We start from the raw sequence: 16673 nt of genomic DNA on the forward strand, positions 1-16673 counted from the left end.
AAAGTACCTATTCTAATATTTCCCACTGATCTTTCACCTACACTCTTTGTACCTACTTTTTCTTTAAAATGTCCGTTAAAATTGTGAACTGTGCGGTTCTTTTATTCTCTGTCTTGATGTCCTTGTAGAAATTTTTTGCGGCCTCATCCTCGTAGCTAGCTGTTGGTGTATTGGCTTGTATTATTTTTAACCTATACCGCTTGTTAAGCTTGCTCACTACGACTCCGACAGTTTTGTCAATGCTGAATAAATATTCCAAGTTCCCTGCTTTATCCAAGTGAATCAAAAATTCCACACTGTGCACTTTATTTTCCCGAGGTCCCCGGTAGCACAGAATATGCCCGCTAGTCAGTTCTATGCAGCCTTCTCCTGTTCTTCAAACCTCACTTAGCATACTAGTATGCCAATTAACGTCTGAGAGTTCCTCTAATAGTACAGCTTATCTACCCTCGCAAAAATATTTTCGTGTGTTCAATGTTGCCAAGTTCAAGTCTAACAGGCGGCTGTCCGGAACCAGGGATTCTTAGCACCCTATACTGTACCACTGGCTTGACCACCGCCGCTGTTTGGCGTTTTACCGTTTTAGGGGACTAAGGTCCATGATTTGGATCGGTAACTCATCAGGAGGTTGGGCCAACTACTACACCAGGGTGGCCAGATCCTTCTCACGTGAGGGAGTGCTGTTTGTGTCCCAAAGAGCCTTCCTAGGATGATTGAACCTTTCTTGTGCAGCCTCCAAGGTATCTGGGATGGTGTTTACTAATGGGCCAAGCAACACTTCATGTCGGAGATATTTAAAAAAGAAAAGAAAACAAAACAAAAAGGAAGTGGAAATCAATAGAAAAAAAACAGGAAAAAAAAAACAAAGGGGAACGGTCGCGCGTGTGTTTTCAAAATAAATCTTGTCCTACCGGCACGTTAAATGTTCAGACGTTCCTACAAACATTTCGGGTCGATATTAGAGAAGTTGTTGTTGTTGTTTGGTCGCTGTAGTTTTTCGGGTCTTACACGGTGTCAGAGCGACGAAAGACTCGTTGAGGCTTTCTTCGACCAGGGCTGTTGCCCGCGGAAGGAACCGCCCTGCATGTAACGATTTGAAAAGGTAATCTCACAGTGGAACTTCAGTGTTTGGCTTAGTGTATATTAGATAAGGACGTCGTAAAGGCAAAAGAAAAAAAAAGAAAAAAGTAGGAATTTCTGGTAGCTTTTCGCACTACAGACGTAATTAAAAAAATATTTTTTAAAGTTCCACTTGAAAAAGATTTAAAGTGCATAGGAAGTTCTAATTATTTTAGCCGTGGTTTATACTAGTTTCAAAGTACGCCGTCGGTGCTTTTAACATTATATTGCCGCGAACCATGCATTTGGTTTGTTTATTTATGGTGTGCTTTTACTGCCCGGCTGCGCCAGCCTCTGTTATCTGTGTCCCAAGCGAAGAGCATGTTCCATTCTTTATTTTTATGCCACACGGGTTATCTCATTCTGATAAGGACAGTGTTTCTCCCGAACATGAACGTCTTCAAGGAAAACAAGATTATTGGAGCGAACTTGTGCTCCCCTAACAACTCAAAGAATAGTCAGCAGTAGTAAGCAAAGCGACGTGTGCAAGCGAGCGTCGGCGACTCGCGTGGAATTTTGCGCCTATGAATAACAGAATAATTCCTGTTTTCAGTTTTATATTTATCGGCGCAAAAAGAATAAGTACCATTTAAAACGATCGCGTCCTGCCGAATCGGAGTGAACAATAGCTGGTCCACCATGGCCTCCCGGCGCAAATAAAACAAAAGCAAAGGCCTGAAATTTAGTCTGCTATTCCAACCCGAACCTACACAGTGCAAATTCGGGAGCGTGTAATTTACAGCGCCCCGAACCTTGTTGAAAGCTAACGAATGGTAAACGTGGGGAATACAGTGGGGTCCTTGAAATAAAAACCTCTATTGCATACCTGTATTGGACCTACTGAATAATTTAAGCATGTAATTACGGAAGTGTAAAATCAATTTCAGATTAGTGGCGCTTACGCAGTGTGCACAATGACTAAATAGAATGCTCAAGAGAACAAAATTATCTACCTCCATATGTAACAAAAACCGAAAAGGAACACAATAAGAATGAGACGATGCAAAGACAATCAATGTCTGGACGATCGGAACAAAAGGATGCAATCGGACCAACTAACGACACTTGTTATGTGAGTGCCATTTTTGCTGAGATGAGTGCGCCAGCTGCGAATGATAGCTGCCCATGGGGGTCGAGCTAAGCCGGGATTCAGAGAAAGCGCAAACATTCTGCAGCACGTGCGGAGAGGAATTCGGGAAGAAACGATTACAGACACATCTGGATTCGTTAGAAAAGCTGTGTAGCAATGAACGATGAGGTATCACAGCAAATCTGTATCTAGATGGTCACATATTGTGGAATAAAATGCAATGCTTTATCCCTAGAACATGTACGCCTGGTATGTGTTTTTGTCCCCTTTGTTTTCTCTGTTCTATATGCGAGCCTGGATCAAACTTTCGGCGCGATTATTAAAAATGAGCAATTATTACTAATTTGAATTCTTTTTCTACGCAGGCGATGTTGAAGTGACCGCCATCGCGGAACCTGAGCTGGCTACTTCGACTTGTAAGTGATAATCCGCCAGTTTGCACACAGGCCGAAAAGAAAATATTATAAGCCAAAAACGTTAGTGTACACACAACAAGGGCTCCATCAGTAAAAAAAATCTGCACATGCATTTTCAAGCCGCTGAGCACAACGGGTGCTTCAGAACAGTGCTTCATAGCACAGAGTACTACACATAATCGAAGGGGTGTTCGTCCAACGCTTTACAGCCCACCTTATCAATGAAGTCATTATATGGCGGAAGCCTGTATATTTATAAAACTAATCAATCTGCACCGCAGTGCGCTAACTTTGACTGTGTCGCCATGAAAAATCTCGGTTTGTATCCGAATTCGCGAGCGTTTCAGATGCCTCCCAAGCCATGATATACTCCGGAAAAGCAGATCCACAGCCAGCGATAATGCAATCCCTAAGTTATGAAACTTTATAAAACAGTTATTTACAAAATTGCTGGCCACTATGTAAGTAGGCAAACTAAGCACCTAAATGAAAAATAATTGCAGCTTAACGTGGTCGTGGCGATGGCTCGTGGAAGATGTAGCTGGCCTTTTGATTCAGGTGTCACGTGTCACAGTGAGTAGGTGACGCCCGGCAGCTCGTGACAGTAAGGGCGTTAGCCCCAGCATCGACATATCAGCTTGAAAAATTCCCCCGCATTTCCCCGAGGGGGAGAATGTGAAAGTGCGAATGCACGGTTGTCAGGCCCGCTTGCGGCGCTTGCGCTCGGCCCCCGCAGCTCACCGCCTCGCCGCCCTCTCTTCCATCTCTTCCATCGGGTTTGTAGTATCACGTGTACACCACGCAGTTATCAAGCCGCTATAACGCCGCTGAGTCGCCAACGCACGCCGCTGACGACGTAGTTTGAATGCATTAAAGATATAAAGCGCGTTACTAACACTGATATCAGCGTCGCGTCCGTGGCTTAGTCGGTAAAGCGTCGCGCTGCGGCCGCAAAGTCCTCGGATCGAAACCTGGCGCCGGATGCTGTTTTTTTTTATATATTGAGAGGAGGACTGCGGACGCCGCCGCCGCCGCCGCCGGCGGTGGATGGTTTGGGTTCGCTTATAAAGTGCATTCGCACTTAAAAAAGATTGCCGTGTATCTGCTTCATTCGTTGAAAAGTCGACGAAACACGACAGTCTTTGTAAACATTGGCCAAGAAAATGCCTCCCTTCACTTTCGCGCTCACCTCTTACGCTCTTTCTTTCCCGTCGCTCTCCTTTAAAGGTAAACACGATTATACGAAACGCGTTACACTTCTTGAGGCCTCGTGCCTCGATACCAGCGCTGCCCTTCGGCGGACACGCACGTGAATTGAGGCTGCCTACTTCAACAATTATAGAACCACGTTGCCCTACTCCTCGTGTGTTCCAAGCAGACCATGGAACCTATCTAGTGGAACCTTTCGTAACCGTTGCCGCTTAATTTCTTAAAATGCCGCCAGAAGCTATAGTGGCGCGGGCGACAGCAGGCACGGCAGAATGAATTTTGTTTCTGCAGTGGATGTAATATTTCGTTTCGCAAAAATCAAGCATTTGTTATTTTTTTATAAAGTAACACTGCAAATATCGCTTCCGTATAATTTGTTGTATTATATTTGCGTAATGCCTTGTTCTTGCTCAGCAGTGTTTACAAGTATGAACATTACACCTGACTTAGACGTTGAGATTCTTCTGCGAGTATATAAGGCTTTTTCTCCGACCTTGTATGTGTTTGGCTGCGTGGCTGAATCGAGTCACAGACAGACAGAGAGACAGACAGACCAAAATTTCTCGGTTTGAGTAGCCAAAGAAAGACTATCGTCTTTAAAAAACTCATATGCTAGTGCCGATTAGCCTAGCCAAAGCCAGCGCATATCGAAGACACGAATTGTCGGATCAGCTGTTCGTGGCTAGGATGAGGTAAATGCGCCGAATGTCTGGCGCTTTACGTTTGCATTTATTTATCTCGATCGTAGATGTGGCGACGACGTTTCTCGCTTCCGACGGCGCGTTTCGACGAGCGGCGTGCGGCACCACCGCTCACCACCCGTTTCAATTTGGCGCCGCGGCGTCCTGGAAGCAGACTACGCGCCTCCGTTGCTATAGCGACGGGGTGCATGCGCAGAGAGCAGTGGAAGTGCGATCAAGTGCGAAACATCCCCCTCGCGAGGGGCACGATCAAATGCAGAGCATTTCCGGGGGCGCACGACGTTATGTAGTTTGCGTTACGGTAATGTTCTTGCACTTGTGGCAACTGCTGACGAGAGAGCGCTCGTCAGCAGTAATTTGAATGAGTCAACGATATAAGGCGCGTTCGTAGCGTCCCATTCTGTTTCGGCTTTGTGGCGCAGTGGGTAGAGCACCATGTACATTGCGTTCCGCCCGCCGGGTCGAGGGATAGAAACCTGGCGCCGGATAGTATTTTCTTTTATATAGTGTAGGGGGAGGGGTGCGGACTACGACGGGACAACGCGGGTGACATCGTGAGTTACTGAAATGCTCTGCATTTAAAAGTAAAACGGTGCCTGTGAGAGCTGCGCTGTGACCCATAGAGAGTCTGTTTCAGGAATTAGGCCATTCTTAACCTGCATGTGTGTAGAACTATCAAATATTTTTTAGATGTTTACTCAGGTTTCCAATTGTCTCGCACAGCGCAACTGAACCCAGTCTGCTACCTGCCGAAGGTGGTTGGTCGCTGCCTTGCGTACTTTCCCCGCTACTACTACAACACCACCACGAGGACCTGCGAGAAGTTCATCTACGGAGGATGCGAGGGGAACGCTAACAACTTCCTCACACCCTACGAGTGTAACCGGACGTGTTCAGGTAAGAAATCAAGTGTCAGTTACAGGGTAACCATATCCATCTTTAAAACAATCACAACTGGTACTGATGATTAAAAGAAATGTTCTATGAGAGCACAGTTATATATAATTTCATGATTACGGTGAAAAACAGTGGGCTAAAAAATCGAGTGCGATAGAGTGCATAAATAATTTCAAAGGTACGATCAAGCGTAAAAAAATGCCCACTATTACACAATTGCATTTTAACGGCAGAACAAGCGACTTTGACAATTTTCTGCCGTCAGCCTGCCATTCGTTATCATCATCAACAGTGTATTTGCGTCTACTGCAGGACGAAGGCCTCCCCAATTCACCTCCACCCGTTTCTGCCCTGTATATTCCGAGTACATCCTTTGCCTTCTAATTTACTTATTTCTTCTGTGAGCGGTAAAGCGAAGGGAGGCGTTCACTTCGCAAAAGTCGATAAAGACTATCGTCTTTTGACATCATTTGCAACGAAAGGAGCAGATACGCGGCCAATTTTTTCTTCTCTCCATCGAGGTTATTGCTTTACTTTCCGTCTATTCCCGTATCTCCATGTCCATTCTGTTGTCCTTGTGGTTCGTATGTGGTCAGTTCTTTGTGCCACGTGGCCAGTCCAAGTCCATGTCGTTTTCTTAACACGAACTGCTACATCATCTATCCAAGTTTGCTTCCTAATCAAAGCAGCTCGTTTTCTGTCACTAAAAATTACTCCTAACATTATTCGCTCTATGGCACGTTTGGCGGACCTAAGGTTGCTCTCTAATTTTTAAGTAACATGCCAAGTTTCCGCTCCGTAAGTCATCAACGGCAGGACCCATTGCTTGAATACCTTTCGGTGTAGGAATAGAGGTGTCTTTTTAATTATATGCCAGTTATGGCTGAATGCACCCCATCCCAGTCCTATTCTGCGGCTGAGTAATTTCTCGTGGTATGGGTCCGCACTGACCATCTGGCGACGGTAGTTATATTCTTGTACTTGTTCCAGTGATTCGTCCTTTATGCTAAAATATACGTGTTCAGCAGGTTTATTAACTATTACTTTAGATTTATTCATATTTATCTTTAGCCCCACAGCGAAGATCTCTGATGGTAGTTCCTCAAGAAGTTTTAGAGTTGTTCTGGAGATTCACTGAGCAAGACTGTTTCGTCTGTAAACCTTAAATAGCTCAGGTATTCACCATTTATCCGTAAGCTTAGGTGTTCCAAATCAAGCAATGTACTCCCCAGTCTTGCTCTGAACAATTTTGGTGAGATAGTACCTCCTAGTCACAGTCCCTTTTCGATCAGAAATTTATCGCTTTGCTTGTGATGGGTAATTCTGCCCGTTCATTCCTCATACATGCAGTGTACGAGTCTAGGTAGGTCACCTCTATTTGTTGGTACGTTTGGTGCATCCATCACTGTGAGGGTTCTTACTGAATGAAAAGCTTTTTGATAGTCAATAAATAGCTCATAAAGTGGTTTATTATACTCTGCTCATTTTTCTATTACATGGTGGATGGTATAAATATTATTCATTGTAGAGTATCGTTTTCTGAACCCAGCCTGTTCTCTTCGCTCTTGGAAGTCTAGGGAGGTTGGTGGTTATGCGGCTGAATGCTATCTTGCTAAAGAGCTTGTATACAACCGACAGAGGGCTGATGGGTCTGTGGTTCTTGAGATCTTTTTTATCTCCCCCTGGAAAAAAATGTATGTTGGCTTTCGTCCAGGCTTTTGGCATTTTTTTAAACATTCTGAGAATAGTTTAGCAGGTTTCTCAAGTATAAATCCCCATCCTCTTTTATTGTTATGCTGTCGGCGCCTACAGCTTTCCCTCTTTCTATGTCCTGAAGTGGAATGTCTACTCCCTCTTTCGTTACTGGAGCAACATCTCAAGCGAAGCTTGTATTCTTGGTATTTTCGCTCGCTCCAGTGTCGCTGGTGTATAATCGTTCTACGATTTGTAATATTTCTTCCATGATGTGCGTAACGTTGCCCTGTTCATGTCCAAGTGCGTACATTCTGCTTCTGTCAATAGCGAACTTCCTTCTTGTTGCCTTCAAGTTTCCTTCATTTTCGAACGTTTCCTCGATGTCCGCAACGCTGTAGACATAAATCACTTCTGTTTTTCTTCTGTTTATCATATATTTCAGCTCCGCTACTTCCGTTTTATATACCGTACCCGACAATTTCATCATGTGATGGTTGGAAATAAGCTGCTTTGTTTGCTGAGTTAGTTTTCAAGTTTTTTTTCTAGATGCTGCTTCTCCATTAGCCGCTGCTGAGCTAGTGATGACTGTTGTCACGGTATCATTTAAAATGTCAAGACTTTCTTCGCTCTAACGGTTAAAAGCGCGAATTTGTAGTGAAGAATTATTTGAAACTGTTTTTAGTTTTCCGGAATTCCTATTTTTACAAGCTTTCTTAATTCCTTTTTGATATTCAGCCTTACTTTTGCGCTAGCCATCCTATAATCACTGCACCAAATTTTGCTTAGTACCTGGACGTCCTGTAAAATACCATGGTCGTCGTTCAAAACGAAGTCAGTTTCGGTTTTTGTCATCCCGTCAGGACTCGTCTATGTCCATTTCATACTCTTGTGGAAGAATTTGTTGAGTAGTTTGATGTTATTCCCCCAGGCAAATCAAATCGTTGCACACCTCGACTGTTGAAAGTGCCTATTCTAATATTTCCCACTTATGGTTCCCCTACTATCCTTGTACATACTTTTTCATTAAAGTGTCCTGTTAAAAGTATGAACTGGGCAGTTCTCTTATTCTCTTACTCCACGTCTTCGTAGAAACGTTTTGCGGCCTCATCCTCGTAGCGAGCTGTTGGTGAATTGGCTTGTATTAATTTTAACATATACCGCTTGTTAAGCTTGCTCACTACGACTCCGACGGTTTCGCTAATGCTGAATAACTCTTCCACGTTCCCTGCTTTATCCAAGTGGAATAAAAATTCTACCCCGTGCTCTTTATTTTCCCGAGGTCCACGGTAGCACAGAATATGCCCGCCAGTCAGTTCAATGCAGCCTTCTCCTGTTCTTCTAACCTCACTTAGGCCACTAGTATGCCACTTAATGCCTGAGAGCTCCTCTAATAGTACAGCTTATCTACCCTCGCTAAAATGGGTTGCTGTGTGCAACGTTGCCAATTTCAAGTCCAACAGGCGGCTGTCCGGAACCAGGGATTCTTAGCACCCTCTACTGTACCACTGGCTTGACCACCGCCGCGGTTAACGTTTTACTGTTTTAGGGGAATAAGGTCCAAGATTTGGATTGGTAACTCATGAGGGGGATTGGCCAAATACTACACCAGGGTGGCGAGATCCTTCTCACGTTAGGGAGGGCTATTTGTATCCCAAAGAGCCTCCTAGCATGGTCCAACCTTTCTTGTGCAGCCTCCAAGGTATCCGAGATGCTGCTTGCTTCCGGACCAAGCGAAACTATATGTCTGGGATACTTTTTAAGAAACGCACAAAAAAACAAAAATACAAAAAGGGAAGTGGAGAACATCAAGAACAAAAAAGAAGGAAAGAAACAAAGGGGAACGGTCGCGCGTGTTTTTTCAAAATAAATCTGGTCCTAAGCGGCAGGGTAAAATTTCAGACGTTCATACGGAAACATTTCGGGTTCATCTAAGAGAAGTTGCTCTTGTTGTTTGGTCGCTGTAGTTTGTCGGGTCTTACTTGGTGTCAGAGCGAAGAAAGACTCAGTGAGTCTTTCTTCAGCCAGGGCTGTTGCCCGCGGAAGGAACCGCCATGCATGTAATGCTTTGATAAGGTAATCTGTAAGTGGTGCTTTAGTGTTTGGCTTAGTGTATATTGAATGAGTACAACGTAAAAGCAAAAGAAGAAAAGAAAAAGTAGGAATTTCTGGTAGCTTTTTACATTACAGGCGTAATTTAAAAAAATATTTTTTATAGTTCCACTTGAAAAAGATTAAAAGTGCCTAGGAAGTTGTATTTGGTGGTAGCCGCAGTTTATACGATTTTCAAAGTACGACGTCGGTGCTTTTAACGTTATATTCCCGCGAAGCATGCATTTGGTTGTTTATTTAGGGTTTGTTTTTACTGCCCGGCTGCGCCCGGCTCTGTTATCTGTGTCCCAGGTGATCTCATTCGGATAAGGACAGCGCTTCTCCCGAACGTCAACGTCTTCAAGGAAACAAGTTTATTGGAGCGAACTTGTGCTCCCCTAATAACTCAAAGAATACACATGCGGCGAAGCAGTAGTCAGCAAAGCGACGTGCGCAGGCGCGCATCGGTAAATTCGAATGAATGCCGGGGCGTCTGCTCTGCTGCCTTTTATATTTCGGCGCGAGTGTTTCTCGAAACGTCAATTTACACCCAAAACATTGTAGATCAAAGAAGATTCTTCCAGGCCAGTTGACGTTTGGGCGAATCGTTGTCCTGATCCACATGGGATGAGGACAGCGTTTCTGAACCCGTGCGGCATGATAATAAGGAATGGAACATGGGCTTCGCTGGGGACAGAAATAATAGAGCCCGGCGCTGCCGGGCAGTAAAAACAAACCACCAATAAACCGACCAAATGCATGGTTTGCGGCATTCTTGGTCAACGTGCCTACGACGTGGTCCCCGATGGTGATTCGGGCACATCCCGACGACGGAGGTGACCCGAAGTCATCCACGTGGTTCACCTCAAACTTTACTGCGCAAGATGATGGACTTTTTTTGCGTCGTTTTTGGCTTCGTGACAATATGGTTGGAACCGAGCTACTGAGAGGCCAGCGAATGCCATAGTCGCACTGTGTATTCGCGGCGGTGGGTCAGTGGCTAAGGCGTTGTGCTGATGTGCACGAAGACGCGGGTTCGACTCCCGGGCACGGCTGCCACTCTTATGATGGAGGCGAAAAGCAAAAACGCCCGTGGGTAACATATTTTCGCACACATTGAAGATCCCCATGTGGTAAACATAAATCCGCAGGCCTTCACTACGCCGCGCCTCATCGCCTGCATTGCGTCGGCGCGTAAAATCAATCAATCAATCAATCAATCAATCAATCAATCAATCAATCAATCAATCAATCAATCAATCAATCAATCAATCAATCAATCAATCAATCAATCAATCAATCAATCAATCAATCAATCAATCAATAAATCAATCAATCAATCAATCAATCAATCAATCAATCAATCAATCACTGTGGACGCGGCAGCTTTCGATGCGAGCAGTGCAAGCCCAGGAAAATTGCAGGATAACCCCAACATACATGTAGTCAGTGTGTAACAATCTCGTAAACAATGATAATCTCCCGTGGACCCAAAGAGATGCTTAGTTCTTACACAGAAAACGTCTTTTAGAGCCTCGGCGCACGAAATACTCCTGCGTTGGTCTGCGAGAGAGGAGCCGCTAAGCGCTGTGCAGCACTGCACGGGTACCGGTTCAAGCTGTAGTGCGCAATACGACGCAATACTCAGGTGCTTGTCTACAATGAATGCTTGTATGCCATCAGAGGTGACATTTTTACGCAGAGAGCAGGCAATCAGGGCACTTCAATAAACTTCCACAGACTTCCCACTAGGTTGAAAATACCAAATAGATGCAACCATATTATTCAGATAGCGTGTTCACGTAACGGTTTCCTTAACCCAGATGGGTTTCCTCAACAAAAACTGGTTCACAAATGAACGGTTTCTTCTGGAATAACAATGAGAAGGAGTTGCATATTTCAAAAACTTCTGCCATTCACCCAAGTCAGTCGAGAAATAGAGAATGTGTTCAGACTATGAAAAAATGTTACTTTTCCAAGGGAAGCATGAGGTGTTTCTTTCATTTCTGTCATGAAACGTTCTGTTGCTTTTATTGGATCTAGCAATGTAAGGGGCATGCGGGAAGATTTGATTAATTTGATTGATGATGAGAAGAGCGCGCCGACTCTGCACATGCCAAGAGTCACGCCTGGGTAATAATTTGGACACCGGAGGATCATTACCGTGCTTTGAAATCACAAATCGTCTGGCTTTTTGCTTCCATTGGAAAAGCGCCCGCTGCAGACCGTAATCGAACCGACGACCCTAGGCACCGAATGGGAGGGGGCAGATTTCCAGCCCTTATTTCGCGGGCAAGCATTGCCGAAGAACTAAAAACCACGAAGCTCGTGGAAACGGGAGACCAGAGTTGTATGTGGTCTCCGGCCCCCTACGTTAGATTTGCGCGGCGGCTTCACGAGTCGCTTGCCAAGATTGTGAAACCACTGCGACACCGCTTTTACGCGCGGTAAATTATGTGCTCACAAGTTCGAAGAACAAGCACTATCAAAGATGAGTAATGGAGATAATGGCACAGAAGTGATGAAGTTCGTGGACGAAGAAACAAGCGCAATCAGTCATTCCTCGGTTAAAGTAAGCAAACGTGTCCATTATAAATTTTACAGCAACCTGGGGTACATTGCTGGAACACTATTCATTGGGTGAGCAAAAAACTACGCATGGCGGATTGTTAATGCCGGAGCAATGCGCGGTCATTTCAGCCATCCTCCTATGCGTAAGGACGAAGGAATTAAAGCTGATTTATTTATAATAATTCACCATTTGTCCTGCAGGTACCTTATTAAAAATGGATTCTGTCGGCGTTATTGTGATTACTGAAATGGTTGTCTATCATTCTGGGTTTTAACAAAACATTATAGAATACAACACTATAATGCTAAATTTCGGGTTTCTGCTTTGTGGCAGAAACAAAATTATCTGCTTCTGTATACTTTGAAATAATTTTTTTTCTCATATTCTTACCATTTAATACCCCCAAAAAAGGAAAGCTGACGATTGTGCTATTGGGGAGTTTTTGCGTTTCAAAGAATGTTACAAAATTGATTGAACAGAAGTTTGCAGTTTACCACCTGAACTCTTTCTGTTTCTGAGAATAAAGTCATCGTTTTCACTGTGATTATAAAATGCCCCGAAGACACTCAAAGAGCAAAGGAACATGTCAATAAGTGAGAAGTCTTACATAATATTAGGAAAACCTGGAGGAATGGCACAAGCATTGGTCTTCTTAAGGTTTCATATATCTCTGGTATTATTAAGGAATACATGTAAATACGGGCAGAGTTTTTCATGTTCTTGTATATGGTTGTATATATTTAAACCGCTAAAATTGTCGGGGTTACGTACCGCATTCCACAAGAGCAATTCACAACACGATGCTAAACTAGCAGTTACGCTGGCAGGTGCAGCAAATCTGCAGTAGTTGGTGAAACAGCTGCCTTTCACTTTGGAGAACACGTTTTATGCCTGTGCTACACGGTAAATTTCAATTGACTATTTGACTCTCCTTCACAACTGATTCCTCGGTACTTACAATGGGGCACTCGATAGACAATGGTTTCAACGACCTAACCGAAGGCCTTTGAAACACCGTGTAGCACAGGCTTTATTATAAGTTATATTCAAAATGTTTTGAAGCTTCAGGAATGAAATACGATATTCCAATATATAGAAACCATCGCACTCCAAATTACGGCAAAAAACCACAACATTTAATGGACTGAACGTGCCAATTAGGTTTTTTTCTTGATTGCAAATCCCGTGTTTGGCATGCCAGTCACGTATTTAGCCTTTAACACAAACTGGCTGCAGAAGCACCTGCAAACGGGGCAGTGCTACAAGGACCCTTCACGGCTTGTTACAAAACACAAGAGCCCAATCGTGATTATGAGGTATAGCTTACCGTAAAACATGCGCGGGATGAGTGCATTCATTGAATGGTCGGTTGTGTCAGCTCATTCGTGAAGAATTTGTATGTGTGGGGTCCGACAATTACGACCGCACCAGGTGAGCCACCGATACAGCCACGGTGAAGGTGAAAGCAAGTAGCTGTCACTTATGTTGTAGGCTCGAATTCATCAGATATGTATAGCCCAAAAGATAATGCAGCAGTTTTATGGGTATAATCTGGGTATTTCATACTCACCTGTAGCTTTTTCAAATCTTAATTCGTTTAAATTTTGCTGGAGTTCCAAGAAGTGCGGAAAAACGCCGAGGAATATTTCAGCGCTTACCTAGTCTCTTTGATATCATCTTGTGTTTAAAATTTCGCTTCCGTTTATTTGCAGGCGATCTCGTGAGTGCCATCGCGGAACCGGCCTTGACTACCTCCCCTGGTAAGCGACATGCGACAAGTATCCATAGGTACCTATAAAAATACCGTGTCATTAAAAAGATCAGTAAAAACGCCTTAGCAGTGCCGCTTACATTAAATGTCTGGGTGAAGTTTGAAGCCGGTACGCGTATTCGCACACAGTTATTTACTGAGTATCGCGTAGCGGAAGAAGTGTATGTAACGACGGTTTTTACACGCCCAATAAGTTTATTCGGTTCAACAATTAGCTTTATTCAGTAATGAATGAATGAATAGCTGGATCACACACACTCCACAATTCAATCAGTCAGCCAGTCAGTCGAAGGGTGGACCGATCGATCGAGTTGTTCGCAAGCTTCGGGAGTGCCGGCAATAAAATAAGTGTCCGCCTACTTAACGCCCTGGCGGTCATCACGAAGCATCGCAAAGTGCCACAGAGGCCACAACACCACGTACGCGCGAATGTTTAACCGGAGCACGTTGTAATCTATTTTTAAAACAGCTAATTACTTGAATTACTTTGGTTAGTGAATACGTGAAGAAACATCAGCAGTTCAAGAAAAATAATTGGAGCGAGTCATGATGACTGCGTTTAAAGATATTCGATATTTCTCGTCGCAGAGGACAGGTTTGATTGCTTGATAATTAAGGTTCAACATGAACGCGAAGCTAGGGTTTCCGCCCAAGCGTTGGCATGTGCAATGAAAACTGCAAACAGAGATCTGAGATGAACTGCGCCGATAAGCTTATATCAAGTATCGAAAGATGGTCTTCCAGTGTCTTTATAGCGCAATGTGTACAGCGGTTCTCATGAAGTATTACAATGGCACTGCCCAAACGTACGTTACCAGGTCCGCATACTTACGAGCTATCGGTTGCAAATATGTTGTTTGCAAAAACCGTGAGAAATTTTCATTTAATTAAATACATTCAATGTCATTTGCTCGTATGGAATCTGTTTCTATACATGAGTGTAGCCGCGTACGTCGCTCTTGTTTATAGGTGGTGTTGATAAATGAAACAAAATCTTCAGCAGATCAAACTCGCAGGTAGCAAGGATAGTGGGTACGATTTATAATGAATGGCAATAGATGGGTTTGTTGTGATCTTTTTGTTCATCATGTTGCTGTAGTTAGATGATGTCCGTAGATGAAAGGTCTTGGCGAAGAATGTTTTAACATGGCAACACTGCAACAACTTGATATAAGGAGTCACCGAACGTGTCATCAATGAGAATCAGCGCGTTTCATAATGTGAGATAATTTTGTCCGTATATCAACACTCTTTATAGGGGCTAACAGCGCCAATTGCGGTGATCGTGAGAAAACAATTACCTTAAACAAAATCAACGACAGCCCCGATGCTACTTTTATTTACCATATTTCTAATATCGATGATGTTTGGCCTTTGGTATTGCCTTTTAATAAAAATTTCGCATTTTTAAGCTACGAATTATAAAATACTAGCACTGTGAATGATTAAAACGGAGCAATTTGCATTCCGTTTCAATGTCTTCAGCGTCAGCACATGGTACTTGTACATAATATTATTTCTAAAAAAATTGGCTCCATTCTGCGCTGTGAATGTGGTTGGAAAGCACACCTTTAAACGACACCCACAACAATTGCCCAGCCGATTTCACTTGAATTCACACACTTTGGTCTACAAGGAGTGAAACCAGAGATTCTGCCAGCCGTTACCTGAAATACGCGGGGGCGGCATCCCGTACGCAGCAGCAGCGTTGGGCATGGCCGGGTTAGAGCGGCCGACGGCGCCGCTCCAGCCCGGCCGTGAGTCCGGAGAAACAAAACTGTGAGGAGCGTCTTTCCAAGGGTCAGACAGCGAGACCTAGTCTTCTTGGTGTGCTTTATATCGATTTAAACTCTCTAATTTAGTAAGTTTGAGAATTGCGAGAAAGCTGAGGGAACTTTTATGATCGCATTTATCAAAATGAGTTGCTACTTCGGCTTTTCTAATACCTGTTAAAACACAACCGAATTGGTAATAACTAATTTATGACACGGAGTACCATTCGTGGCAAGCAGTGCGAAAAAGGTAGCTTTTCTCTAGCCGCCAAATGTATGTATGTCGTGTGTAAATTTAGTTTTCCCGCCCTGCAAAAAAATCCTAACGTATGTTTGCCATATGCCCACTTAATTTCATGGGGTTCGGGTTACCCCTGAGGGCCTGTCGAACAAGTTATTCAGGCCGTGTGGAGGCAGAGTGCAATGAACGCGTAGGTGCGCCAAAACAGTGCCTTAGCAACCGTTGCTAATGCAGGTGAGAAAGCTGTATCGCCGACGCCGACGCCGGCGAGCAGGCACCTCAGCGCGGGAAACGCTGGGTGAAAGTGCCTCGATTCACGCGCCCGCCGTACAGGGTGGACACACGTATATGCTGGTGCCGCCATTTTAGGTCACGTGCTCGCCGCTGCAGCAAGTAATTGTATCATACCGATCTAAAATTATCGCCGCAACGCGGTAGAGTGGCAAAGTTTAATTTCACCTTATCTGTTTTCTGTTGCTGGATATTGTGGGAAACGAAAAGAAAACGTGTTGAGCACTTTGTCCCAATAGCGGCCCAAGGGATCGTTCAAAGGGGGTCTACACCCTGTACGGCGGCGCTGACATCGAGGCACTATATGCTTGGTAAATTCACCGGGCCACCTACCGCGTGCTACGTGAGTGAAATGCTCCGCTTTCCCGGCCCCCGCGCCGCCTGAGCCGCATTGGGAGTTTGTCGTCCCGCACACCACGAAAGAACAGTTGGCTGGTAGAGTAGAAAGCTTTGCTTTGAAGACTAAGGGTTTAATCAATAGAACAGTGCTTGGGTAAAAATTGCTGTGAGAATTTTATATAGCTGTTCTATCTGCCCAAAATCAGCAGCGCTGCAAAGGTTTCAGGGGTTGAGCGAAAACAGCGCCAACGAGAAGACGTGGGCATTATACGAGGATGATGGCGGTTGCTTTTCAACTGGAGAACTTATAAAGTGCAATGCTTTGACGCAGCATTCTGAAATTAGAAAAAGAAGTGCAGCTAACGGAGCTCTTTATTGGATGCGAAGAAAATACCGAAGTTACAGGTGATGCCAATAGTAAATGCATTATGAGAAAAAAAAAATAATACTTAGGGACAAGGCGCACCATCAA

General features: G+C 44.2%; 1 protein-coding gene across 6 annotated transcripts in view; it reads left to right on the forward strand.

Annotated features, from left to right (window-relative positions):
- The window catches only part of LOC144164408 (papilin-like), a 96798-nt gene that overhangs the window by 45321 nt on the left and 34804 nt on the right, over positions 1–16673 (forward strand). For 5 of the 6 annotated variants that reach the window (XM_077694928.1, XM_077694929.1, XM_077694930.1 and 2 more), the window contains 3 exons: positions 2575–2625; positions 5259–5432; positions 13500–13547. In XM_077694928.1, coding sequence (XP_077551054.1) covers positions 2575–2625; positions 5259–5432; positions 13500–13547 — 273 coding nt within the window. The remainder of the gene's footprint in view (positions 1–2574; positions 2626–5258; positions 5433–13499; positions 13548–16673) is intronic. The other variant, XM_077694933.1, reaches the window with a different exon arrangement.

The sequence above is a fragment of the Haemaphysalis longicornis genome, unplaced genomic scaffold (genome assembly GCF_048455015.1).
Source record: "Haemaphysalis longicornis isolate Haplotype H1 unplaced genomic scaffold, Haemaphysalis longicornis Haplotype H1 scaffold_13, whole genome shotgun sequence".
In the NCBI taxonomy this organism is placed as follows: domain Eukaryota; kingdom Metazoa; phylum Arthropoda; class Arachnida; order Ixodida; family Ixodidae; genus Haemaphysalis; species Haemaphysalis longicornis.